We start from the raw sequence: 27,016 nt of genomic DNA on the forward strand, positions 1-27,016 counted from the left end.
ATAAGGTCATTTGGGTGTTATTTTACTTATCTAATTAAATGGTGAATTTTGTGTAAAGCAGCCTAACATGCAAACATATTCTAAGCTTAATGCCCTGTCATTATTTCGCTTTCTGGCTAGGAAAGATCCCTGGGGTTCGATTGCCATTTTCGAACGACTACGTGAACATGCAAGTAAAGCTAGTGAACTACTTACCGGCCCTTCTGAGCGTGTTGTGATGGGAAAGGTGAGGTTTAAATGGTGTCCCTTTAACTCCAAGTTCCCCTAATTTGCTGTGATCATGATAGTCCCCCCATGTTCCCTTTGGGCAGAAAAGAGAAAAAGTACAGGTCACCTTGTATCATTGAATAAACAATATTGCGGTGTATAGAAAATCAACCAATTACTATGAAAAATAAACTTTTAGATTATATAAATATATTTTTTTTTGTAAGTATATATATTTTTTTATTTTTTTTTATTTTTTTTTGTATATATATATATATATTTTTTTTTTATTATTATTATTATCATTATTATTTTCTTATGTATATATATATATATAATTTTGTGTGTGATATTTGTGATATTTTTATATATCTATCTAAAATGCTTTGATTTTGTATTTGTCCAATTTATCTGTTAACGCCCACTACTTTTTACCAATTTGCCACTTTTTATATTGCATAAATAATGAACTTAAAAAAGACAAATTTAAATGTAAAAGACAAAGTTAAAGTTTAAAGGTTAAAACTAAAAACAAACTTCCAATGTAATTTTTTTGACTATATAAAAAATTTTTCGCATTTGCGAAGGTGTAAGAGGACATCCTGAACGAGTGATCTAAAGGGATTTAATTACAGGTGTAATTGGCAAAAGCAAAAATAAAATCATGCTGTAACATGCAGTATTTTGTGGAATGTGATCGGCGTTTGGAGCAAGGTGTGCCCTAAGAATGTAACTTTTTAAATTCATGCATTTTAACATCTAGTCCTTTTCTAGACCCGTTTTGGGGGTATTTGGTTTAAAGGAAAGGGACTATTTCACCTTCTGCACTTTGGCATCCGTATAATGGATATCAAAAACATTACAGGGGTTTACCCTGGAAAATGAATCAGGAAAGATTACATATCCAGTTTAAACGTTTAAAATTCTGGTTCATAAGAACGTTAGCTGTACCTTATATTCTAAACAATACGGTATTGGTTTAAAATGTTAACAAAAAAATGACATAAACGTGACTTTATTTATTTAATGCCATTTAGGTCACATTAAACAAAATAAATGAAGGAAAAAGAGACAGAGATGTGTTGATTATACCGTGGCGGTGCCCAGCGGTGAACCGGCTGGGGTGGTAGTGTATGTGCTGCTCAAAGACAGATCTAAGTCGGCTGTTGGCGGATCTCCAAGAGGAGGCAGAGAGGCAAGACTGTGGGACATGTCCATGTCTGCCATTGAGAAGAAGACTTCTTCATCTGGGTGCGGAAAGAAACATTTTCCCGTGAGTGTGCAATGTAAATGATATAAAACAAAAACATATAAATAGACTCAATAACAGGGCATATATTCTTAACGATAAAAAAAACAAAATATGGGTTGGTTAATTTTCATTAGAATAAAATATGTTAAAAAAAAAAAATCACTAATTTGGGTTAGTGTGTACACTAGAAAAAACCCATATATATATATATATATATATATATATATATATATATATATATATATATATATATATTGAGGTTTTTTTTCTAGTGTACACACTAACCCAAATTAGTGATTTTTTATTTTTTTATTTTTTTTTTTTACACACACAATCTAAAAGGAGTATCATAAAATTTATACCAAATGTATACGTTGGCTACATTTAACCCTTTCTGATCCATTTCACTGGCAATTCCAATGCTCAAAAAAGCAACATGATACATGAATGAATCCAATCTGCAAAGAACTAGAATGGAATAAGTTACTTTTAATATGCAAAATGTCAACGTAATTAACGTCTAGGCGGAAGAGCACCTTTAATGTAAGAGTGAAAGTCGCCTACGGTCGGCTTAGAGGGGGTGTAGACGCGAGAGTTGCTTCGTACCGTGACTAGAAGGGGTTTTTGCGGGGTCGGTTTCATAGAAGCTGTGTTCAGTTGATGTCCCTCCAGAGAAAGGCTCCTTTCTTAAATATCTCTTCAGCTCCATCTGAATGCGAAACTCGTCCTCTTGCTGCATAGGACGGTTTTTCCTGTCTTTATTTGATAATGCCCCCCCAGCTGCACTTTCTGAAATAGAAAGCATCCAATTACACTCCCTTACCATAATATTCGACACAATACACCGTAAAGAACTATATTGAATTCCTTACTTCTCCATAAAAAAAGTTATTTAATCCAACAAATAATTATTATTAACTTGATAGCTTTTAAGCAGGAGTTAAATAATCATTCACCTGTCATACGGTAAAGGTGATAGCTTTATTGATTAACTGAATTGCATTAGATTGCAAGCTTTTGAGACTACTTAGGGCTCCTCTTCTGGTATCCAACCCTCCTCGCTTCAATATACCGTAACACCGAAGAAATCTCGCTGATTGAACCACACATTACACAGAGCCGGTCAAGCTCTTCACTGCTTCATGTATAGCGACATCAAGAAGCTGAAAGCACGGCTCTCACGTTAACTCAACCAACCCCATCGTGTTACCACCGACAAGACGATTAGAAATTCATCATTCACCAAACAAATCCACATAGGCTGGCTGCGTTCACCGTACCTTGCCCTGAAATTGTTGCCAACATATCCAGAAGAAGGTGGACTTGCCGAGGAGAGAGGAAGAGATGGAACGAGTCGATGCGTCCGTCCATATCGATCTGAAGGAACGCAAGAGGAGGAACTCAAGAAGTGGTCAACGGCACACGCCATGGGGACGTGGTGTCAATCTAAAATCAGGCTGACAGGTCTGCTTTAAGTTGCTGCTTCCCATTTGGTGGTAGCCGACCTGTTCAGATCTCCGCAATGGTGGCCACGGCTTTGAGACTATCTGGAAGTAGTCTGGGGTCACGAGCATTCAAAAAAAAAAAAAAAAAAAAAACGAGGTATAATGGAAACGTTCACCTTTGCACCAGGGAGCACGTCATTCTGCTTCAGAACGAGTCCCAGTTCTATTTTGCCGAGCAGCGTAGCGATTTGCACCGGGTCTGAAGGAGCCACTTCAGGGACGGTTCTTGTGAACTGAGGATGCGGCTCAAACGCAGGTTTTGGGTTCCAGCTGGGCGACAGTTTGGGCTCGGTTTCCTTTTAGACACAAAATAAAAAAGTCATAGTTACCTAGCTGAGCAACCTTTGGAACTTCAGGCGCTGAGGACTATAACTCCAAGGTGCACAGCCGCCATCATAACAGCTGCCTGAGCATCATGGGAGAGACTTACTGTGGGCCAAAAAAAATGGAAATTTTTTTACTCACCGTAAATTCCTTTTTCCTTAACACAGCGGCAGTACGATCGGGTAAAGCCTCTTCCTGGACAAGAAGACGCTACGGCAAAACAAAGGGTTAACCGAGAGGAACCCTCCCCCCCTACCCATAAAGCCAGGCTCACCCTGAACGAATCCGTAAATAACAAGAACACCAAAACCGAATGCAAAAAAAATTATTTATTTAGGGAGGGAAATCCGTACTGTCACTGTATTAAGGAAAAAGGAATTTACGGTGAGTCAAAAATTTCCATTTTTCCTGCCATACAGTGGCTGTACGATCGGGATGTACCAAGATCCCGATCGGGATGTACCAAGATCCCTAAAGAATGGGAGGGCAACCAACTCCTAGGTAACAACCGTCTGGAGCACCTTACGCCCGAAATCCGCTGCAGAGGATGAGAAGACGTCTAGCCGGTAGTGACGAACAAAGGTTTGGAATGATGACCACGTATCCGCTTTGCAAATATCTTCCGGTGAGGCAGAAGCCTTCTCAGCCCATGAAGCAGACACAGCCCTGGTGGAGCGGGCCGTGACAGGAGACAAAAGAGGAACATCAGAGACTTGATAGCCCGATAGTTCCCGTGATCCATCTTGCTAGGGAAGCCTTTGAGGCAGCTTTCCCTGCCGAACGACCAGACCAAGAAATGAATAATTGGTCAGTGGAACGGATGGAGGCAGTCCTAGAAATATATTACTCAAGGGCTCTCTTGACATCTAACATGTGCCATTTAACTTCTTCCGGAGAGGAGGGAGATGGAAAAAATGATGGAAGAACCAGAGGTTGACTCATAGCAGATTTGGATAAGACCTTCGGCAGAAAGGAAGGCTGAAGGTGGAGAACAACTTTATCCTGATGGAAGATGGTAAACTTCTCAGATGAAGAAAGGGCTTGGATTTCTCCCACACATTTGGCAGAAGTAATGGCCACCAAAAACACCGTCTTAAACGATAAGATCTTCAACGGAGCTTCCTCCAAGGGTTCAAATGGAGGCGAGCAGAGAGCGCGAAGAACCACCGTAAGATCCCAAGCTGGAAAGTGAGCCCTCCTTGGCGGACGCTGAATGGTGATGGCCTTAAAAAAAATCGTCTGACCAGCGAATGAGAAGCTAGGTCTTCCAGAAAAAAATGACTAAGGGCCGAAACCTGACCTTTAAGGGTAGAGACACTGAGGCCCGCGGAAAATCCATCCTTCAAAAACAGCAAAATGGAGTTGACCGTAGGAGGAAAAACCGAAAAGTCCCTTGAGGCATACCAGAGAAGGAACTTCTTCCAGATCCGAAAATAAATCTTTGAAGTAGAGCCTCTAACTGATCTTAACAGCAAGTCAGACAAATCATCCTCAACACCTTGACCCCGCAGAATCATCCTTGCAGTAGCCAGGCCGTCACCTTCATCTGGAGCTGATCCTGATGCAGAGCCCCATCGTCCAGCAAGTGATCTGAAGGAGGCAGTTCCCAACATGTTAGACTTAGTTGTTTTAGGAGGGAGAACCAGCTGCGGTTTGGCCAATATGGGATGACGGCTAGGACCCACGCTCTGTCTGAACGGATCTTCTGGAGGACGCGGGGAATCAATGCGACTGGAGGAAAAACATAATCCAGACGAAGATCCCACTTCATGGACAGACCGTCCAGGAAATCTGGAGAATCTTGCCTGTTGAGAGGCAAAAATTGGAACTCTCCTGTTGCTTCTGGACACCATCAGATCTATATCCGGGAGGCCAAATCTTGACACCAGGGAGGCGAAGGTCCCCTTGGTTAAAGACCACTCTGCTTGTGACCATCTTAGCCTGCTGAGATCGTCCGCAATGGTATTGTCGCATCCTCTTATGTGTGTAGCCGATATGTCTTCCAGATGCTGCTGGGCCCAACTCATCAGAACAGAGCACAGAACCTGAAGGCTCCTTACCCGAGTACCCCCTTGCCTGTTTATGTATGCAACCGTCGCGGCGTTGTCCGACTGTATCCTCACTGCACGACCCTCCAACAGGGTTCTGAGGGCTACGAGGGCAAAAAAAACCCGCTTTTAATTCCCGAAAATTGGATGAACGACGCAAATCTGCTGGAGGCCGTACAACTTGTCGGAAGAGACAATTTAAATGGGCGCCCCATCCGATGCCGGAAGCATCCGTGGTAAGTATTACCCATTTGGGGAAACAAAAAGAAAGGCCTCTGGAAAGATTCGAAGGCGTCCTCCACCAGGTACGGTGGGATAAGACTTGACTTGCGATCGTAACATCTAGATCCAGGTCTTCCTCTCGTCTTGACCAATTCCGTAGAATATCCCATTGAAGGGGCCGCAGTTGAACTCTTGCCCACTTGACCGCCGGGATGGATGCCGTAAGGAGACCAAGGATGCTCATGGCTTTCCTTGAACTATGTAAATTCCCTTTTCCCGCAGCGATGCAGTCAACGGACACAAAATCTTTGTGAAGATTCTTGGGGCTAAGGATAGACCGAACGGGAGTGCCTTGAATTGGAAACGATGAACGACTCCACGAATTCGGATTGCAAACCTCAGAAATCTTCTGGAAAACTGAGCAATTGGGACGTGAAGGTATGCGTCCTTCAGGTCCAAGGTTCCCATGACGTCTCCTCGCTGAAGCAACTGGGCGACCGAAGATAAATTCTCCATCCGGAAGCGGCGATACGGTATGCAGCTGTTTACTTTCTTTAGATCCAAAACAGGGGCGAAAGGATCCGTCCGGTTTTGGGACTAGGAAGAGTCTGGAATACACTCCTTGGAAGTGTAGTGAAGCCTGAACCCTCTCTACGACTCCTTTTGAAAGGAGAGACAGGCAAGCCGAATGAAGTGCCACATTTTTTAATTGGGATGGGTATGAGGAAATCAGGAATTGACTTCTGGGAAGTGAGGAAAAACTGATCTTGTATCCCTCTGAAATGAGATTCCGAATCCACTTGCTGCGCGTAGTCGGTTCCCAAACATGAGTGAACCGCCGCAGCCTTCCCCCTACTTTTTCTCTTTTCTTGGGACGATCCTGGAACTTTCGGTCTCCAAAGGAACTCTGAAAATTCTGCGCTCTGGAAGATGACTGAAAGAGCCTGGAGGTTTTAAATGGATACCTTCTATTCCATCTGGAACGTTTATCCTGAGGAAGAGCCCTCTTAGTGTCAGACATTTGTTTAATCAAGTCGTCCAACGGAGCTCCGAACAATTTATTCCTTTCAAAGGGTAAATCACAGATTGATGCCTTAAAGGCCGTATCCGCCGGCCAGGATCGTAACCATAAAGCTCTGCGGGCCACAGAGGATAAGCTCATATTGCGAGCTGAAATCTTCACCGTTTCCTGAGATGAATCCGTAAGAAGACTATTGGACAATCTCAAATTCTTTAGTGGTTGAGAAATTTCGGCGTCTTGATCGTCCGGTAAGCAACTACAGCAGCCTTGCATTGGGCACCTGATGCTTGGAATATACGTCTGCAGGAAGTTTCGATCCTCCTATCCATCGAGTCTTTAAGGCCGGAGACTCCTCCAATGGGGATGGTTGGTTTTTTTTTCGACAATTGAGCTATTTGGACGTCAACCTTGGGGGGCTCATCCCAACGCTCATCACTCTGGAGCCTGAAAAGGTGTTTAAAATGCCTGGATAGAAAAACCCTCTTCCCCGGGTATTTCCATTCTCTTTCCATAAGTTGCTTCAGCTTGGGAAGAACAGGAAAGCCCTTCATTTTATTAACCCCTTCGTCCGATACAATACGAGTCACCTCTTTGGTGAATTTCCGAAGTTCTTGGGGAGGAAAAACGGCCTCTGAACTGAACGAAGTTGTAGAGCTTGAGGACTGAGAGATTTCACCAGATGATAGCTCTGATCTGGAAGATGACCGAGACCTTTTGCGTTTGTCTGAGGACCTACTCGAAACCTTTGACTGGCCTTGAGCTGCAGAAACCTGAAAAGCCTCAAAGGTCTGCGCTAGGTTTCCCTGGAACCATCCCAGGAAGGATTGCAAGTCTTTCTGCTTTTCTTTAGAAAGTTGCTCTGCCGCGCAGGCATTACACATCTTTTTCCTGCATCCGTCAGGAAGACACTCAGAGCAAGCTGCATGCTTTGACTTAAAAGTGGCCTTCCTCGGAGCGGGAGCAGGTTTCTTGTCTTTATCCCCCGGAGAAACCGGACTAGACATCTGGCAAAAGACAACAAGTAGCGAGAGTAGATTATAAACCAAATAATCTTCTGGAGGCAGAGAAAAAATGAAAGAAAAGATATAAAAACCTTACCTCCAAATCCTCTGAACCGTGTGGGGGGGCTGGTGACACGGTATCCTGTGCTGAACAATGCCCCTGCAGACAGACAGGATGATTTCAAACCTTTTAAAGGTTTGAATTTGGCGCCCTCCGGAAGATCCGATACGCGCATGCGCAGTAGCGTGATCGGATCGTCAGTGTAACGCAACGCCACCCGGGCGTGCGTTCCACTCACTGCGCACAGCCGGAAGAATAAGCTTGATCCGTCCAAACCCCTCCGTAACTCAAACGCTACGGAGGGGACCTCGCTCGGCTCACCACCCGGGGAGCAATCGGAGGATGAAGACCCCCAGGCAGCAACCCGTGCGCCTCACCAGACTGAAGATCTTCGGGGAAACATCCCCAGCCGTAGGAACCGTCCGTCCCTGTAACGGGACAAGAAGAAAACTGACTCGTTCAGGGTGAGCCTGGCTTTATGGGTAGGGGGGAGGGTTCCTCTCGGTTAACCCTTTGTTTTGCCGTAGCGTCTTCTTGTCCAGGAAGAGGCTTTACTCGATCGTACTGCAACTGTATGGCAGGAACAAAGTTCTACAAGAGGTCACCAGAGCAATCAAAAGAATAGACCATTCCATTGTTTGCCATGGAGGACTCCAAAGTCAACAATAAATAGAACATATTCTTATACCCTTAGGACCTTTTTTCAATAGACCGTGGTGTTTAAGAAAGCCCAAAAGCTGAGGGCCACGGGTGTCCAAAATGCTGTCTCGGGAAGGTACTTCCTGTCTCGGGAAGGTACTTCCTGTCTCGGGAAGGTACTTCCTGTCTCGGGAAGGTACTTCTGCTGATGTTCTGTCTTTGTGGGCAGCCATGTGTTGGAAAAGATAGTAGATCCCAAAGAGCAGAGCTTTGGAACATCTAAACTTCCATACGTGGCCAAAACAACATTCCAATTCATTCATTTGGGCCATTAAACCTAGTAAAGAGACTCTTTACCGCTTGTGAAGAGGAGTACAGAGGAGAGGACTTTGCGGAGGCCAGGAACTCATCCCAAAAGACTGTAACCCCGCTGAGCTGCAGCGATTTATGGGCGAACGCAGACGGCTGGTGTACGTCGATGCCAGAGTGTTCATCTGCCGACTCGTCGGAATATACCGTTCTACGAGAAAGATCATGTGGTTTAGAGTTTAATCATCGAGTTTCTGCGTGGCGGTTCACAGGACGCCCTTACCTGCTAATTCGGATTTCAAAGGCTGTTCCCGTTTTGGAATTTTCCGGCACGTTTTCTATTCTAAACACGGTGTCAACAAACGTGACTCTGACCCGTCTTAAAACTAGAGCACAACAAAAATAAAGAACAATTAAGACAAGAGCAAAAATGTTGGCCATACAATAGAACAGTTTGGAAGCATGCTGTTATGTTTATGCAACCTAAATATCTGGATACGACTAAAAGACCCCGGGCCGGTCCCCCCAGGCAAGTTTTTGTGGCCCCCACTATTTGTCCAATTCACTTATAAACATACTTCTGCTGTCTCTATACACATTATTCCTACTTTTGGGTCTGTAGGACCCGGTGATCCCCTCATACCAAGCAAACATTCTGAGCTCTTAGAAAAGAGGGGCATCAGGAGGGAGAGAGGGGCATCAGGAGAGAAAGAGGGGCATCAGGAGGGACAGAGGGCATCAGGAGGGAGAGAGGGCCACAGGGATCTGGGTCCCAATAGGGAATATGCCACTAGATAAAGAAGCAAAAGAAGCTGCCACCACTACAGACCTGTCTCACTAGGAAGAATAAGTCACCTCTAGGTATCCCCATAAGTAAGGAGCCCCGGGCACAGACTAGTCATTTGGCACACCAGATAAATGCCCTGTGGGCCGCTGGCCGACTGCACCCAGCCATCAGCCACACTTGCCTTATCGGCAAGTGCCAGGGCCAGCCCGTCATCGGCCCAGGCTGCTGTTACGATCGGAAAAGACCCATCCAGTCTGCAAGCTCCTAACTTCAAGATTTTGATTTTCTGCTGAAGTTCTCCTTGTATTTCGTTACTCCCCAATAAAGTAGCCGCCCGGATCAGAGCGACGTGTTCATGAATATTACTGTCAGTGTACTGCATGTACAGTCAAAGGGCAGATTCTGTACCGTTGCCCCTTTTGCTCACCGGTTTCGATGGTTTCAGCAAACTTCTCCAGACCCTCGAAGGGTTGAGAAGTTTCCTGCTCGTCTGTAAGCTTCTGGCTCAGACACTCCTTGGCGAGCTGCATACTGCTGGTCATGAAACTTGACCAATACATCGGCTCGGAGCCCGAACCTGCCAGGCAGACGCAAAATAAAGTCACAAACTCCACTCCAATCAACAAGTCAAACTCAGATTCAGACTTGAAGTAAGCGTCTTAAACTAAGATTAGTCCAATAATAATAATTATAAAATTTATATAGCGCCATCATATTCCACAGCGCTGTATAATAATGTGGAAAGGTTCTTTCAAACAGGGGTAAGAAACTACGAGCCAATTTAGGAGGAACTGTCCCATCAACTGCGATAGGTGGGTTTTTTTGGGGGGAGGGGGGGTATTAAGTATTTTGCTTTTAAAGAGACACTCTGGCCATCAGATGCACTTTAATGCATGTGACTGCTAAGAGGTCCCTTTAAATTTCCATGGCGTCCCTTTTGCAAATACATGGGGGGGGGGGGGGGGGGGGGAAATTCCTCCAGCTCCGATATCCCGTCTGCCAAAGCCTCGGATAACCCATTTTAATAAAATTTGACGATCCCTCGGTCGGCGGCGACCCGCTTCTCTCTGTAAAGCTATTATTACAAATGGTTTAGGACGCCGCATCACCAAGCAGCTCGTACACAGCTAGTCCTCCCAGTTACCCTTCCTTGGGGCAGCTCACCCCATAAATGTACCGTAACGACTCTGATGCACATGATCCTCGCGCTCTGCGTAATATATTTGGAGTTACTTACGTGGCCGCGGTCTGGGTCTGAACACCAACTCCAAGCCTTTCACCTCCAGCGCACAGTGATCCTGCAGCAGCGAACCCCACGGAACGGACAAAGAAATGGACTGTATGAACCCTTCGCTCACTTCCAGGGGCACGTCTGCCGACTCCATTATTTCGTTAAGGCTCTGCAAACACGCAAAGAGGAGACCGTTGACGCAGGATTTCTATTTTTTCCCTAATTTGTGCCGGTTTTCAGTGAACTAGAATATATATAAGAAAATATCCCTGGTTTAATGTAAAAACATTATTTCCGCTGGCGGGTGAAGGAGATGTACCAATAACACACATGCAATGGAGAGCACAGTTTGTCACGTCAGGGGTTAATTAGCATAGACGGCCACCGGGGCGGCATGCAGATTATGCGGTGACATCACATCATCGTCATCACATCATCATCTGGCGTATATATACAGAAAACACAGGGGTTATGTTTATAGGGCACTCCTAGTGCAAACTGGTAAAAGCAGTGCAATTGCCATAGCAACTAAGGGAATGCTCTTGTTGACAGATTCTCTATTGGAATATTATCATTAATAATAATAATAATAATAGTAAGTAGCAGGCACTGTAGCTGTTATGCCGTGTAGTCAGTATCATTATTCACATCAACTACAAAAAAATATGCATTTTTTTTTTTTTTCTAATAACCAAAAAACAGATCAAGTCACATCTGTGAATAAACAAGATCTAAAAATATCATCACGGCTGGAAAAAGATATCCGAGGGGTTTGCCAGCCAAAAAGAAACAAGTTGGGGAGGGGGGAGAGTTTAATGCCAACCCGATCTACTCCGTCCATCAATCAGACTTCCAATAAACATAGAATGCGGCGGCAGATCGTACCCCTTCGGCCCGTCTGGTCCGTCCGTTTTTCCTGCTGTAAACACTCAGACCTTAATCAGTCATCGGTCTCGACTTCGGGAGCCATATGCCTATCCCACACAGGGTTAAATTCCCTTACTGTGGCCTCTACCACTCCTGCTGGGTGGCTATTCCACTTATCTGCCACCCTTTTACTAAAATAAGCATGTTAAAAATAAATCAGGAAATTACACTGAAATAAAAAAACATAAAAATAATGTTCTACCGACTTGACCTACAAGACATTTTTGTTATTTTTTTAACCCTTAATACTTTTTTCCACGGACAAGGACGGTAACCGCCATCGCTGTCACTGCAAATGAAACTCATTTTGGAATCTGTCGCTTGGATCTGTTCCAGTAATCCTCCTCTACAGGATCTCCTAATTAATTAATCTCCTTCTCGAGACATTTGGAAAAGGCAGTTCTCTCTCGCCTTTCCTGCGTTGGAAGTACTGCGGACCGAGGCGGGTTTTAGCGCAGCTGGTAACGTGACTAACGCGAAAAACAGATGCATCGCTGAAAAACAGATTCTATTTCGGATTTGTTGCTCAATGGACTCCATTAACACTTTAGATTCCAGTTTCAAAACTGGGGTCATCTTGGGTTATCTGACACCCGGTCCAACTGGCTTATAAAAAAAAAAAAGGGTCCCTAAGTGAGTTAAAATAATGCAGGGTGATAAATACATTCTATGGTAGCCCCCCCCAGTGGGAAATGACAGGGTTAATGGCACATGCCAGTTATTTGGATCTGATGAACGCTGTGACACTATGGGCCAGGTGCTTAGGAAATGGGCCGTGGCGATGAGAGGGCCCAGGGCCCCATGCATGCCTATGTACAATGCCTACCCATTTGTCCAGGGGCACCTGTGCCAGGGAGCCGGTGCCCTGGTATAAGTCCAGCGTGAGCTGCTCCAGGCTGAGCTTCTCCTGCAGGAAGTGGCCCAGGTATCTCTGCAGCAGGTACCTGCAGGCCCTCTTCTTGATGGACTCTGAGAAGGGCCAAGGCATGGCTGACACTGAGGAGCGAGATCGCGGCAACCCCACTTCACTTGGTCACTCAAGGCCTAGCAGCAGCCGTCCTCCTGGTCAGCAGGGTCAGGCTTTTAGCATCTCACTCCAGGCAGTCCGCGGGCCCCTGGCTGCCCCGTCTCCGGCTCTGTGTATGACGGCAGCGGGACGCTGGGCTTTGCCATAACCCCCGTTAAGGAGCAAAGACACCCACGAGGAATACACCCCCCCACCTCCAACCCACAAAACCGGCTCAGCTCCCTGCGGACTATGGACATAAACAATGACGTCAGCTTCCTCACAGGAAGTATATGCCAAGGCAGAAGGCGCCATCTTTGAAACTGGCAGCTGTCAAGTTTTGCTATAATTGTTTGCGGATTTCCTCTATATTATAAGCAAGACAGTTGCGACTATTATTAAGTTCGTTTAAATAGTACGCAGGGCTCGGGGTGCTTTGGCAAACATGAAAATAACTAAGCCTATGTTAATGTAGTCTTTAACGCGTGTTGTTCATATGTTATTAAAGTTTTATTTGTATAATATCTCAGCAGAAACAAATTCGAGTACTAAACTGACTCCTGGCGACGGAAGCTGGAATGTGGTTGGGGACTCTGGTATTTGGAACTCGGCAAGGAGGACCAGACTTTGCTCAGTGGCGGAAGTGACGACATTCTAGCTCCATCCTGCCAAGCTTTTTGTTAATTGTACAGTAGCTGCGCATCAACCCAGGAATACATTTTTACTGCCAGGTAAACAACGAAGGAAATGATTAGGTGTTCAGAAGACACAGAATATATGGGCTATAATTTATAAGAGGGAGGTTTAATTTAAAAGAGGGGAGATATTAGAACGAGAGGCCATAACTTACATCTAGAGGGTGAGAGGCATAGATGTAATGTATGGGAGTATTAATTTGCAGAACATGAGGTAGATACGTAGCACAGCATCCCAGCAGAGGTGGTAAATGCTATTACAATTCCTTCCTTCCTTTCAGACCATGGAAGTTGACTTCAACCCGATGGAATTGCCCATTAACCCCATCTACGACCAAGATCCTGAATTCAACGATCTGGAAGGGACTGAAGTGAAAGATATGAGGCTGGAGGCTGAAGCCATCGTAAACGACGTCTTGTTTGCCGTCGGGAACATGTTTGTCTCCAAAAACCTGCCGTGCGCGGAGGACGTGGCCTACATCAACGTGGAGATAAAGGAAGGAACCAGATACTGTCTTGAGCTCACGGAAGCCGGCTTAAGGGTAACCGGTGCTGATATTAGCCATGTTTATCCGTGAGAGAGACATAGTACTGCATCAGCAAAAGGGCAGAGATAAAATAATGGGGAGGAATAACCCGATCAATAGGTTTTTGAGTGATGTGGTCATTATAATGTCTTTTAAAGACGTTAACACTGATGTGCTCTTCTTTTTCAGGTGGTTGGCTACTCCTTCGATCAGGTGGACGAAGAGTCTCGCAATCCCTACCATGAAACGGTTTACTCGTTGCTGGACACCCTCAGCCCGGCGTACCGAGAGGCGTTCGGAAACGCCCTCCTCCGGCGGCTGGAAGCGCTCAAAAGAGATGGACGGTCTTGATTGCTTAAGCAACTTGATCCAAAGGATCCGTCCTGGATTTTGGAAGCTTGCCATTCGTTCCTCCGCATTCTGCTGGGCGCCGGCATGTTCGTCATTTGCTCTAGTGCGTCTTGGCGCTCTCAAAGATTTAAATGCTTTTTCTGTCTTTTCTGGTTTATTCACTAAAGTGGGAATCTGCGGGACTTTTGCGGTTTCAGCTTGCCAACCCTGGTAAGTTTTTCATCTACGTGATGCGTAGTTTAGTCAGGACATTAATTATGCGGGGCCGAGCCTCTCGCAGGAGACGCTGAATGGGCTCGACCTTTCATACTGCATTGTTGAAACCGCAGATGTCTCCCGGACCCGCTTTAGTTGATTAACCCCCTTTTGGTGTGTCATGTAGTGTAACGGGTGCCCTATTAGCTTCGTGAGGTTATTAACTCTTTTGCAGCTTTGAGGAAGTCGGGGGAAAGTTCTCTGTACCGGGACCGCTATAGCATGATGATGATGATGATGATGATGATGCTGCTGCCGCGAACGCTTATATGTAACTGCATCTGACGCGGCTCTATAGATTTCATACTGCACATCTGTAACGCATTTGCTTTCGTCTGCGATCATATATTCATAACTGGGAACTTCCTAAACGAGCTGATCCTGATGCTCTTGAAATATTAACCCTTTAATGCCCAGCGTAAAGATTCTAGGTAGTGACTCGCCAAACGTGTTGCCGAAATGGCTCGGATTCAGATCCTCGTGGAAGAAAATATTATTATTTAAAGATACAGGTTGTTGAGTTTCCTGCTTTCGAGCGGAGGGGGGGGGGGGGGGTGGTATCATCCATAACATACGGGGCATTAAAAATAACATTATCCAGGACAATACGGATTTTAATGCAGCTCCCCACTGTCCTTCACCCTTCAGAGACGGCTTAGATAATTGGAACAGTCAGTCCTGAGAGCGTTTATATCGCGTTCTGTGTTGCCTGAGTCGGGGGGGAGGGTGACGTCAAGAAATCCAAAGTTTGGCACTTTCTTAATGGTTATACTTACTATAAAAATGATTAGAAAATCTAATTGGATTAATCATTTTAAATAGCGATTGCCCTGCTAAGAAAAAAAGACGTTGTAATAATGGATTTCTCAGTAACAGTACAGTATTTATGAGACGCCCTCTGTGTAAAATCTCTGCTGCGGCATTCCTACTGATTGTATTTATTGACAACCTTAACCAAAGCCTGGTAATTCGCATAAGAATGTGAAATTTTTAACAATAACACACGGAAGGGGAATTGTCTTAAAAAGTATACGTGTATCCGATGCTAAATTGCAAATAAATTTATTTATACAAAGTTGTTTTGTGAAATGTGTCTAATTATTATGCAAAAAAACATTAATCTGAGCGTGTTAAGTTTAATTGTAATAAAACTTTGTTATTAAAGCTGGCGTCCCATTAAAAAAATACTAGGTTGCAGACGCTATCTGAAAGAGTTAAGTATTAACTATTCTGACCCTGCACACGGGATAGAAATACCATAGAAACAAAACATTTTGCGATCTGGTTAACAGTGATGGGAGTTGCAAAAGACACATGGAGTGCCTGGGGTATGCCTTGCTCAGGGGTAACCAACCTGTGATTTTCGGCCTCTGTGATTTAAACTGGGGGCTTAATTGGGGTTTTTAAATAAAATTTAAAATGTTAAATGTGGAGCAGTTACTATGGAAACCAAACAGAAGGTTCCAGCCAATTGCTCTGCCCCAGCGCGTCTGTTTATAAACATGGTCCAATGTGTCCATTCCAGCCAATGAGAGCGCAGGTAGGTTCCAGGCGTCCAAAACGCTGCCTGTCCAAATCCCGACTGGGAAGGACCCCACATGGCAACGAACTTGTGTTTGCATAGCAACGGTGTCAGATACGGCTCTAAGCAGGTAGAATGGCGGAGGAACGAGCAAAATCGCTACGATCCAAACGGATCTTCATCAATCACCTTGATTCATACGCAGCCAGGAACATTGGCAAGGTAGGTAAAGGACTATTTGTTCCATGGCGGGGTCCGGCTGTTCCAGGATAATGGTTGGAAGGAGTCCCCACTGACCCACATGGACAAACCAATCCGCTTCCTGCGGGAAACCGGCCGCCACAGCTGCTGCAGAACCTCTTGGGAAACAATCTGGGGAGAATTATCATAAATCATGTGCATCTGAGGCAGGCTTAAAGTCTATAGTTTCTGAATGAGTTATAAATCTGCCCTCCCTCCCGTTTTGGTTGGCAGAGGATGATATTTGCCCTTACAGTATAGCTATAGGGAGAGACAATTGCCCTAGCCTTGGGCTTGGAAGGGGGGAAAATGCCCTTGACTTTAGATTGGCAAGGGCAAATAAGGTTAGCCGTGGGAGAAAACTGCCCCCGAGTAATAGAGATAATTGCTCCCTAAGATGATAATGGGATATATCCCCCTCTGCTTAGAATGGAAGGGGTTAATGTTCCCTTCCGGTGCATTTACTGCCCTCGCCCAGGGGTCCCTCCTGTTTTTAAACCCCCTTTTTAAAAAAAAAATATATTTTAAGAGCAGAATAGAGTTAGAATGATGTGCTGTTCATATAAAAATAAGCCCTTTTCCTATCAGCGACACTGTGAACAGTAAAAATCCCCCCGCCGTTAAAGTTTGGGGTCACTGAGCCGTTGTCATGGAAACAAGGACATTTCTAGCTGTAAAACACAGAAAAGTCTTCAGATAAGAGCAGCCCAGGAGACAGATGGCCCCCTCCCTCCTAGAGACGGCCCTTACGAGGGTCCTGGTGGGTCCTTGGGACCGAGGTGATACTTTGACGGGGGCGGCACTGCTTCTCCGTGGCAAGTGAGTTGTGTGTGACTGTGTATATATATATATATATATATATATATATGACTGTGTATATCCGTGTCTGTCTGTGTTAGTGTGTCTGGGGATGTTAGTGTGGGTGGGTGGGTAAGTTAGTGCGTATGTCTGCTATGTATGTGTATAAGTATGTTAGTGTGTGTGGGGGGGTATGTTTCGTTGTGTGGGTATGTTTGTATGTCGGCTTATGTGCATGTGTCTGGGTATGCTAGTGTGTGTGTGGGTATGTTAGTGTTGGTGTCTATGTATGTTAGTGTGTGTGTGTAAGTGTCACACCGGGTGTCCACCGTGTGTGTTAACATGTCTGGTTGTGTTAGTATAAGTGTCTGGGTGAATGTCTGTGTATGTTGGTGCGTGTCTGGGTAAGTGTGTGTTCACGTCACTTCACAATAAGTTTAATTTTAGTAATCGTGATATACCATGACTGGGTGGTTTTGGTGGGCATGGAGGGGGGGGCAGTATTTCACCCTTGGACCCAGGCAGCGCAATGTCCTGGGCCATCCCTGTGCCCACCAGCCTAGCCAGCCACATACAGTCTGATGAAGCACGGCACTTCTTGATGGATCAGTTTCCAAGAACATTTGAAACCCTCTGATAATCCGAATGTTCCTTTGATTTGGTTTGTGATGACTGTTTTGTCTCTGCTCCGCAGTACCTGTCTGCTTGTGTGGCGGGCGCATCGCTTGAGGAACCCATCGCAGAGGGCGAGGCAGAAGATGACAAATCAGTCCAAGAGGACGTCTCATTCAGTAAACCAAAGGAGGGTCTCTTTCAGATCGTTGGAACTCTATCAAACCCCAACAGTGAAAAGCTACATTTTCCAGTAGAAACATACAAGGTATTTTCTATCATTTTTGTAAATGAAGTCGGTTAAAATATTTCTCTTGCTCCCTGAAGCACCAGTTCTTATGATGAGTAATTGTCTATAATGAAGAGGTCCACTGTCACCTGTGCTGAGGATTCTAGATGGTACCAAGATAGCCAAAGAGCCATTTTAGGCCAGTCTCTGTCTAATCTTCTTGGTGTCTCCTTTGGTATATATGGCGAGCGTATTCAGATCACACGTATCTTTTACTTCCACCAGAACATTAGATGTCTGGTCTCCAGGACATGAATGATACTGGGTCCGCTCCTGGCGACACCAGTGTAACGGGGAGAAAGGAGGGGACACTTACTGAGGAGTTACAGTTTACCGCTAACTTTATGGTTTTTTTTTTGTCCAGATCTCTGGCAGGGATGAGCTATTGAGTCACCTTCTCGAGTGCGACATCATCGTTTACAATATTACGGAGGACGAATCTCAGATTGACGAGGCTTCTTGGGCGGCATCTGGTTAGTACTGTCAATATCACAGGGTTTCTTGCGCCTGAGCAGCAAAGTGTTGGATGGTCGCTCGGGACTTGCGGAGCGAGTTGCGTACCTGCTCTGCTTTTGGAACCAGTGAAAAGCTTCACATGAGCTCAATCAACAGTGGCTTCTTTTCCCGGAAGTCTTGCGCAGTTAAGGATCCTAAAGAAATGTTGTCCTTTTTTTTCCCCCTTTCTTTCAGCACTTCATACTGAGCTAGAGAGATTTGAGAGCCCCAAAATATTTATACTGATATCTACTGTCATGACCTGGGCCCGGAGTAAACCTCTAGATCCGGTAAGTACAATGCGTAGTTTGTTTTTGGTAAGAGGATATTTTAACTTTGAAGCTGCTGTCCCACTTGCGCTGCAGAATTTATAACTAAATGCAGCATTAGATATAGCATCTCCAGTACTGCTGAGGTTTGTCTAAGTGGAACAGCAACTTCGAAGGAAAAATAAACCTCAGTAGTTGATTTTGCACTCATCGTGACCTTGAAAGTAAAGCAGGTATGTAAGTATACACGGATCTCCACTAGTATGCTCAATGCATGACTTTGCCCCTTGGTCATTGACAGCATATGGAACCTTATTTACTTAACATTAAAAAAAAATTTGCGTCAAATAGAACTTTCCTTTTCAGCTTTACCTTCAGAAACCTGTTAAATTGCAGATTTTTATTCTAGGGCTTACACTGCCGTTCAAAAGTTTGGGGTTACTTGTCAGTTTTGACATGTCCTCAATTACATTACACAGAGTCCTATTATTCTTGTAAATACATTCATGTTTATCATTAATTTGCCTAAAGGATGATCCTGAAATTCCTTTCACTGAAGATGACTATCGAAGGAGAAAGTGCCACCCCAATTTTAAAGATCACATTAGTGCAGAAAAACTTGTAATTAAGCTCGGGAAATCGGTGAGTATGCAAGAGTGGTATTCACTAAAGTCACGGCTACATAAACCGGGAAATGTTGGCGGATCATCTAAAATTGTTGCTTTCCTCCTGGGCTTGTAGTGAAGAGACCGTTTGGCTGCATTGTTTAGGTGACATTGGCCCTTTGGTAGACCAGCTGTCCATACCGCTATATAACTTTAGTCCTGAGCTCATAATTAATGTAGTACTGGATACGACTCCATACATCATGACATCTATAGACTTAAAGCCATGTAAGCAACTCAGGGGACGATTCTTCATTCTGATGGTCAATACCTAGTTGGGATTTGCTTTCATATTCAAGCTCTCTCGGTTTTTTATCATGTGCTGTATGTCATTAACACATCTTGGGGATTTTGGTTTTCCTAATTAATATTTATTTTTCTTCAATAGTTAGAGGCACTGTACCTTAGATAAAACATCAATTGCCCTTTCTAGTATGGTATGCAAACAAACATTAGCAGCTTATTAGCAGTTGTTTTAATAATAATAATAATAATAATAATAAGAAGAAGAAGAATTTAGTAATGCTCTTTTTATCTGTCTTTTTTTTGTCTTTGCAGAACAAAGGTAGATTCTCGACGTATGTAATTGCCTCTGCGCTTCCATACGGAGCAGGAGAAGGGATTCTTCACACGTTTTTCAAAGTGAGTGATATTAGGTATAGGTATTTATTCTACCTGTAACAGGTAAAGTAAAGCTGCCTCTCCTCTGGATAATCTGGTCATCTGCAAACTTTTGCCCATCTAGTTACTTACCTTTGCTATCGCTCAAGAGGCAGATTGGGCCCTTTAGGTGGCGGCCGCTTGTCCTCATCCAGCCAGAAGATGCACGGCAGCAGCCGCTGACCTTAAAACCCCAGAATATAAGTTTATAGGAACTATATTATTTGTTATCAACCTTTCCAAGGAAGCATATCAATCTCTGGGTGTCTTCCTACCTGTAGCCATCTGCCCGGCCTCACTTGCCCTTGTTGGCCATCAGCTGTCTTCTATAACCCTACAATCACCCCATGCACTAGAAACTCTAACATACCTGTACGATGAGGCTGCAAACTTACCTCTGACATCTGTACAGCGCTACGGAATTTGATGGCGCTACATAAAACAATAAATAATAATAATAATAATAATAACATCTGATGTATGCCTTTCTTTTTCCAGGAAGCTTGGCTTGGAGAAACTTCAGCGCTGCCTGTCTTTGGAGAAGGTGCAAATTACATCCCGTTCATTCACATCACCGATTTGGCAAGGTAGTTTTAACAGTATAACTATTGAACTTGCGTAAATAGTTCCTAGGTATATTCTCACCTCTGAAAAAGCTATAGGTAACTGGCAATTAAAGAGAGAAACCCTATGTTTACAACATGCGCTTAAATTGTTTTTTAGATATACATTTTTTTATTTTTTTTTTTACTTTGTTTTAGCGTGGTGCAAAATATTGCAGATCAAAGACCGAGAACTCACTACCTTGTAGCTGTGGATGATTCACTACACACCCTGGAGGAAATTATTAAGGTAACGGTGCCTTTTAAACCCATGTTATTGAACATTTGATTGTGTTCGCACTTGCCTTGGTCCATCTAGAATAACGAAGCCTATTTAACCTATTTAATTGTACCGTTGCACGTACATGTGCGCCAGTCATATCAAATCAAATCTTTCAAGTATGAATAGAACAAGAAAAAGTACAGACGCTAATATCATATACACCATATAATGTTGTGCTATGCAGATGTTAGCCTATACGCTGTGGTGGATCTTGTCATCAACCATTCTTAATATTAAGAGCACTTTAAGTTGGTTGAACACCCAGTAGCAATATTTATGGCTGTATAATCCTTTAATATCCATGGCACCCAACTAACTAAAAGTTTTGCGCACGGCCCTTACGAAAAAATTACTGCAGTTTTTTGGACATGAAAAAACTGCAATACTGCAGTTTTACTGCATTTGTACTTCACTGTACTGCACTTTTACTGCAGTTATTTTTGTACGGAAGTACAAATGCAATAAAGCTGCGGTACTTTGAAGCACAACTGTAGGTTTGCAGTATAAAAAAAAAAAGTGCAGTAAATGTGCAGTACAGTGAAGTACAAATGCAGTAAAAGTGCAGTATTGCAGTTTTTTCATGTCCAAAAAACTGCAGTATTACTTCAGAAAAAACTGCAGTCATTTTTTTGTAAGGGGGAGGCAAAAGTTGTGGAATGAGACGGGTTCGAAGAACTCATTGTTGAAAATGAAAAGGCATGTTTTGAAGCTCTGATGATTAACGCCATGTGGATTTTAGGCGGTGGGTCCATTGAAAATCCACTTGCAAATTCTAATTCCTAACTCATTGTTCCATCGTATTACTCGATAGTGTATCAGCGAGCACCTCGGAACAGGAAAAGTGCAGACAATTGCCAAAGAGAATGCGTTCCTCAGGAAAGACTTAACGGTGCGTAATATATTAACTTCAATAAAAAAGTACATGAAGAGTGAAATCGTGGAACATATGTATTAAATGTACATATAGAACACCTTTAAACACTTTCAGTGGTCAGAGTGTTTTTTTTTTATTATTTTGCTTTGAAGATAATGACATTTTGTGTCCAGTGACTTTTTTTTGACATGTAACGATCAGTGGCATTTACTGACCGTGGCTGACTGTCCCTAGGGTGGCAGATCTGGTACGCGGCAACCTCCTCTTCATTATTGGGATAGATGGTGGCCTCCTGATGCACTGCCGCTCAATGGGCCAGTCGTGTAAACCAGAGATCGACCTTGGAACTGGTTAATGTACACTATGGGGGTCTGCGTCTTGTGTAGCTTGCACCATGATACTAAACACAAGTCTTCGTGTGACTTTCAGCAACTAAATATTGACCATTTGTTGGTGAATCTGAGGATGGAAGCTGTTTTCTTAAAGGAGAATTTCAATATTAACTGGGTCGCGCAGACTGGTCTGGTGGAAAACATCGAGTCCGTGATCCGGGATTACAAGGAAACCAGGGGGCTTCTGGTAAACCTAATTTACTTCATTCAAATATAAGCACTAATGCAAAAAACAAATGTTGGATTTCCGAACTCTTGTTGATGATGACTGATATCTGGCACTTCATGGATCTTCCCTCGTTGCCTTAGCGTGTCTGCCCGCCGCTCTTTGTCTCATTCCTACTTATATACATGCGCACATGTCATATCTCTTTCAGCCTATCAGGATCTGCGTTCTTGGTCCGCCAGCCGTTGGGAAAACAACGGTGTCCGAATTATTATGCAAACATTACAAACTGCATCACATCAAAATAAAAGACGTGATCGCGGAAGCCATTGAACGATTGGTAAGTACGCAAGGCGGATTATACTTATTCGGGATTCCACAAGCGGCCGCCGTCTGTCAACGCTGGCAACTGTACCCCTTAAACGATCAAAACGTTGGTAGTGTTTCAGGTAGCCTTCATTTAAAAATGGTAATCGCAACACGTTGTATTTCTGAATCAGCATCATCTAACAGATCACTTTGTTTGCCAGAAACTGATGCTCTTTATCTTGTTCTGTGTGCCCAGGAAAGGCTGGTGAAATCTGCAGAGGAGGAAGAAGAGGAAGGGGAAGAAAGTACAGAGAACTGGCAAGAAATCTTGGACGGAGTGAAAGAGAACATGGAACAGAATGGAGGTATTGAACGTAACTCAGTGTGCTTCTGCAAGTCTTAGATTAAAGGGACACTCCAACGCCCCAGGGGGCTTACGTTGTAAGTACTTTCAAATGCATTATTCAAAAAAAAAAAAAAAGAAGAAGAAAATGGACTAAGAGAGAAGCTGCAGATGCAGAGCGGCAGCTTCCCATCAGCTCCGTGGTCGGATCTTTCATACTTTTGATTGGTTGCTTGAAACAGCCAATCAGTGGAAGGAAAGTTCTCCAATTGAAATGAATGGGAACACGTTCTGCACATACACATGGGGTCTCGTCAGACCCCTTCCTTCCATTCTAAAGAATTCCCCTTTATGTTAAAACTAGTAACACTAAGTGGCCCACTAAAAGGTATCACTACGTCCTGGGACCAGTACACAAATATGTTTATATGTTTATATACTCATTAAGGTTATCATTCCGTATGCTTGGAGTTACATCCATATAAATGTTATATTCTGTAGGACGCCTGGATGACAGCTACGTCATCAAGTTTGTAAGGGAGAAGTTAAAGTCCATGCCGTGTCAGAATCAGGGCTATGTTCTTGACGGTTATCCCAAGACCTATGAACAAGCAAAGGAGCTTTTCAACTGTAAGTATTGCCACTGTACTCGTTTCGCAGTCCTCTAGAAAAAAAGTAAAAGCTATGTCATCCAAATAAGCAATGTATATGTATTCTAAACCCATTTTATGTATCTCAACTTCATGTTCTTTTGATCTGCATGGTTTTTTTCCTCCCAATCCAATACATCCCTTATTGCCTGATTATGGCTGATTAGTGGAGGCAGCCTTTGTAAGAGTGATGGGAGGGCAGGGACTTAAACTTATTGCCTTCTTTGTATAGCTAATCTAATAATTTGGGTTAACATTGACGTATCGTAACTTGTTCTTGATGACTTTAATGCTGATTGAATGAAAGGTGCATAACTATGTATCTTATTTGTGTTTCCCAGTGGAAGAAGGGGGCGAGGAGGAAGAAAGCAGAGGAAAAGTTCCTAACGTTGATAAAACCATCACCCCAGGTTTGCGTACAAATGAAGCGACATTATGAACGTGTATCTAGAGTCTGTTTAAAGATGCTTTTGAATTGAGTATATACCACCCGCTTCCGCGCCTGCCACCCTATATATGACTGGGATCTCAATCAGTCATCAGCGTTTCCCTTTATAGAATCCCTTTTACCATTCTTCTCTCTGAACAAATACACCCTTTTTTCCTGTAAAATGGTTTTCAACAACCCCTCTGTTTACCGTAATCTGCCTCTTGCCACCTTTATCTACCCCCGCCTTCCCCGCGGGCACCTGTCATACAGTTACACTATACGAGGAAGACTAATCCATCCCTATCAGTTACATGTTTGAATTACGAGGTCCAGCGGGAATCTCTGCCACTTCTCGTAATATCTCGCTGGATTTGACTCTGTATTTGCCGTAGTGTCTATTAAATCGGTGTCCGTCGAGAGATCAAAGCGTATTTTAAGGCTAAATGTTGACATATATTTAACTTGCAGATTACGTTATTTCATTGGATGCCTCTGATGAGTTCCTTAAAAAGCGAGTAATCAACCTTCCAGAAGACATAGTAGCGGGAACGCACTACACTCAGGACCGATTTCCGAGAGCTCTGCTCACATTCCGGGACTTGAATACCGAAGACGAAACCGTTCTCAACTATTTTGACGAGGCTGAGATCCACCCACAGCACATAGGTAGAATATCCTTTTTTGGGGGGGGAATAATTCATTTTTTGGGACAGGATAAAAAATAAATGTTGTAGGAATTCCTTTTTAACGTTCAAGTTTGGTCTTTTTTTGTAGATGTATCTAAAGACGATGACCCTCAGTACAGGGAGGTGCTGAAGCAAATAATTAAGGAAGCGGGAGAGCCAAGAAACTATGGTTTGACACCCGAAGAAGTCGCAGAGCTAGAACTCAAGGCAGCCGAAGAATCTTTGGCCCGGGAGGCAGAGAGAAAAGCTGAGCTGGAGAGGAAGGGGGCCGAGGAGGCTGCAGAAAGGATGGCACGGTGGGAGGAATGGGTATGGCTTTGACCATCGTCTGATGAACATTGGGAGAGTTGGTCTCGGGGTCCAGCATGGAAATAAATATTAAATATATAATACATGCACCAGGTTGCCGATGTGCAGTGCTTTTTTCTAGCGAAAGACATTTTTGATGATAACCACAGCTGGAGACATCAGTATGGGGTGCCTTTTTAGAATGACCATTAGTGGAGGCAAAAGGGTGTGACTTTTTTGTGAGCTTTAACCATTTTTCATACATTTATATTATATTTCTAATATTGGATTTTTTGTTACGCATACTCTGCAATAAATAATTTGTACATGCCGTATATATATATATATATATATATATATATACACGTAGCCCCAAAAATTTGGGCCAGTCCTTGGGTTCTTCTGGTATTCAACGCGTTAAGGACGGTAACATCAAGTGCTGATTATTGCGTTGGCTGTCATGACATGTTTGTGATGATACAGCTCCTTGCCTTACTGTGTGGTTGAAGACACTTTCGTTGTTGCAGAACCAACGTCTTGAAGAATTAAAACGACAAGAAGAGAAACTCCTGGAAGCCCAGTCTGTTCCTTTACGAAACTACCTGATGAGGAACGTCATGCCTACCCTTATGCAGGGCTTGAATGAGTGCTGTAAGGTGAGACCAGACGATCCTGTTGACTATCTGGTAAGTATTTGGGGGGGCAGTCAGGGTTGGGATGGAAAAGATGTGATCAGCGGGCAGATCCAGATAGGGAGAAGGTCAAGCTAAACAGCATTCTCTCTGCCTAGAGGGTAGGCATTCAGCTGCCATACCACACGCCTGTAATGCATCCTGATTTGGACCCCAGAAGTTTTGGGGGTCTGGCAAGAAGTAGGAAGTCCTTAAAAAAAAAACAGTACTGTTGGGAGGTATGCTAATGGGTTGAGGATTCCCGGGTAGGTTAAATACCTGGCAGAGCTTTGCCTTCAGTGTCTCCCCGAGACCTCTCCCTTCCTTGTCCTATGGGGCTAGGAAGGGGGCCAGCTTAAGCTTTAAATATTTAAGGTCAATTTATTTAAGGTTATTAACTGTAAAGTACACGTAATAAGCTTAGCTACAAATGTAGTCGCAACGTTACATAAATAACCTGATAAAGCCCTGCTCCCCAGCCGCGTCCCTGTCCATTCCCACTAAAACATTCGGCCATTTGAAATGTTGGAGGGTACGGTATAACGGTGTTTAAACTCCCGCGGCGTCCTAGTGGATTCACTTTTTTCGCATGATATCAGAAATGAATTATTTATCAATGCCTTTTGTTTTTTTTTACAGGCTGAATATCTCTTCAGAAACAATCCCGACGTCGAATAAGGGCATCGATTAGAGCGCGAAGTAATAAAAAATGATTTAATAAAACTGTACACAAGAAAAGGTTAACTAAATGACTTTGTTTCTGAGTCTTTTTTGTGACTGGATAGTCTACTAAGTGTCATAATCCCAACTTTATCTGAAAGCCTGGGTACATCAGGGGAGAGCTGGTCTATAATTCTTCAAACAGGGCCGATCGGTGTTGGACCATCCCACTGGCGAAGGAGGGAAGATGTAGGGGTTTAAGTGACCCCGTGGTAACAGTGACTGCTCACACGGCGGGAGCAGTCATAAGGAAAGAAGCTGTACGAGGCTGTGGAGTTATGGCGGTGTGATTGGTGTTGTAGTGTGAGTATGTATGTGTGTGTGTGTTTTATAGTGTGTATATGTAAGTGTGTGTATTAGAGTGTGTATGTGTACGTGTGTGTGTTTTATAGTGTGTGTATTAGAGTGTGTATGTGTACGTGTGTGTGTTTTATAGTGTGTATATGTAAGGGTGTGTATTAGAGTGTGTATGTGTACGTGTGTGTGTTTTATAGTGTGTATATGTAAGGGTGTGTATTAGAGTGTGTATGTGTACGTGTGTGTGTTTTATAGTGTGTGTATTAGAGTGTGTATGTGTACGTGTGTGTGTTTTATAGTGTGTATATGTAAGGGTGTGTATTAGAGTATGTATGTGTACATGTGTGTTTTATAGTGTGTATGTGTGTGTTTTATAGTGTGTGTATT

The 27,016-nt window shown here is 43.7% G+C and overlaps 3 protein-coding genes across 3 annotated transcripts in view; 2 read left to right on the forward strand and 1 right to left on the reverse strand.

The window, feature by feature from the left end:
- LOC149275765 (autophagy-related protein 2 homolog B-like) overlaps positions 1 to 12,525 on the reverse strand; it is a 29,531-nt gene extending 17,006 nt beyond the window's left edge. The window contains exons 1-10 of the mRNA XM_089504346.1: positions 12,361 to 12,525; positions 10,614 to 10,776; positions 9,804 to 9,953; positions 8,873 to 8,975; positions 8,638 to 8,800; positions 3,081 to 3,260; positions 2,740 to 2,836; positions 2,066 to 2,248; positions 1,300 to 1,454; positions 196 to 301 (exon numbers count right to left, since the gene is read on the reverse strand). Of these exons, the coding sequence (XP_089360472.1) occupies positions 196 to 301; positions 1,300 to 1,454; positions 2,066 to 2,248; positions 2,740 to 2,836; positions 3,081 to 3,260; positions 8,638 to 8,800; positions 8,873 to 8,975; positions 9,804 to 9,953; positions 10,614 to 10,776; positions 12,361 to 12,522 (1,462 nt within the window). The 5' untranslated portion in view covers positions 12,523 to 12,525. The remainder of the gene's footprint in view (positions 1 to 195; positions 302 to 1,299; positions 1,455 to 2,065; positions 2,249 to 2,739; positions 2,837 to 3,080; positions 3,261 to 8,637; positions 8,801 to 8,872; positions 8,976 to 9,803; positions 9,954 to 10,613; positions 10,777 to 12,360) is intronic.
- Positions 12,526 to 13,519: 994 nt separating this feature from the next.
- Positions 13,520 to 14,113, forward strand: LOC149275766 (GSK3-beta interaction protein-like). Its single transcript, XM_089504351.1, has 2 exons — positions 13,520 to 13,777; positions 13,952 to 14,113. The coding sequence occupies exons 1-2, from the start codon at positions 13,520 to 13,522 to the stop codon at positions 14,111 to 14,113; spliced, it is 420 nt and encodes a 139-aa protein (XP_089360477.1).
- Positions 14,114 to 16,025: 1,912 nt separating this feature from the next.
- Positions 16,026 to 26,290, forward strand: LOC149275767 (adenylate kinase 7-like). The gene is made up of 18 exons (XM_089504347.1): positions 16,026 to 16,112; positions 17,623 to 17,808; positions 18,194 to 18,302; positions 18,520 to 18,614; positions 19,125 to 19,235; positions 19,817 to 19,900; positions 20,417 to 20,505; positions 20,680 to 20,770; positions 21,615 to 21,692; positions 22,107 to 22,256; positions 22,447 to 22,575; positions 22,801 to 22,909; positions 23,389 to 23,517; positions 23,879 to 23,947; positions 24,436 to 24,633; positions 24,742 to 24,962; positions 25,469 to 25,627; positions 26,252 to 26,290. The coding sequence occupies exons 1-18, from the start codon at positions 16,026 to 16,028 to the stop codon at positions 26,288 to 26,290; spliced, it is 2,133 nt and encodes a 710-aa protein (XP_089360473.1).
- Positions 26,291 to 27,016: the final 726 nt, after the last annotated feature.

This window comes from Sceloporus occidentalis, unplaced genomic scaffold, assembly GCF_023333645.1.
Source record: "Sceloporus occidentalis isolate IW3139 unplaced genomic scaffold, rSceOcc1.0.p SCAF_267, whole genome shotgun sequence".
Classification (NCBI taxonomy): domain Eukaryota; kingdom Metazoa; phylum Chordata; class Lepidosauria; order Squamata; family Phrynosomatidae; genus Sceloporus; species Sceloporus occidentalis.

Bases quoted from the DNA above. Each gene is read 5' to 3' on its own strand.
- LOC149275767 (XM_089504347.1), top strand. From the start codon at position 16,026: ATGGCGGAGGAACGAGCAAAATCGCTACGATCCAAACGGATCTTCATC. The intron at 24,634-24,741 runs GTAGAATATCCT...CTTTTTTTGTAG, and splicing joins GATCCACCCACAGCACATAG to ATGTATCTAAAGACGATGAC. The intron at 24,963-25,468 runs GTATGGCTTTGA...TCGTTGTTGCAG, and splicing joins TGGCACGGTGGGAGGAATGG to AACCAACGTCTTGAAGAATT.
- LOC149275766 (XM_089504351.1), top strand. From the start codon at position 13,520: ATGGAAGTTGACTTCAACCCGATGGAATTGCCCATTAACCCCATCTAC. The intron at 13,778-13,951 runs GTAACCGGTGCT...CTTCTTTTTCAG, and splicing joins TCACGGAAGCCGGCTTAAGG to GTGGTTGGCTACTCCTTCGA.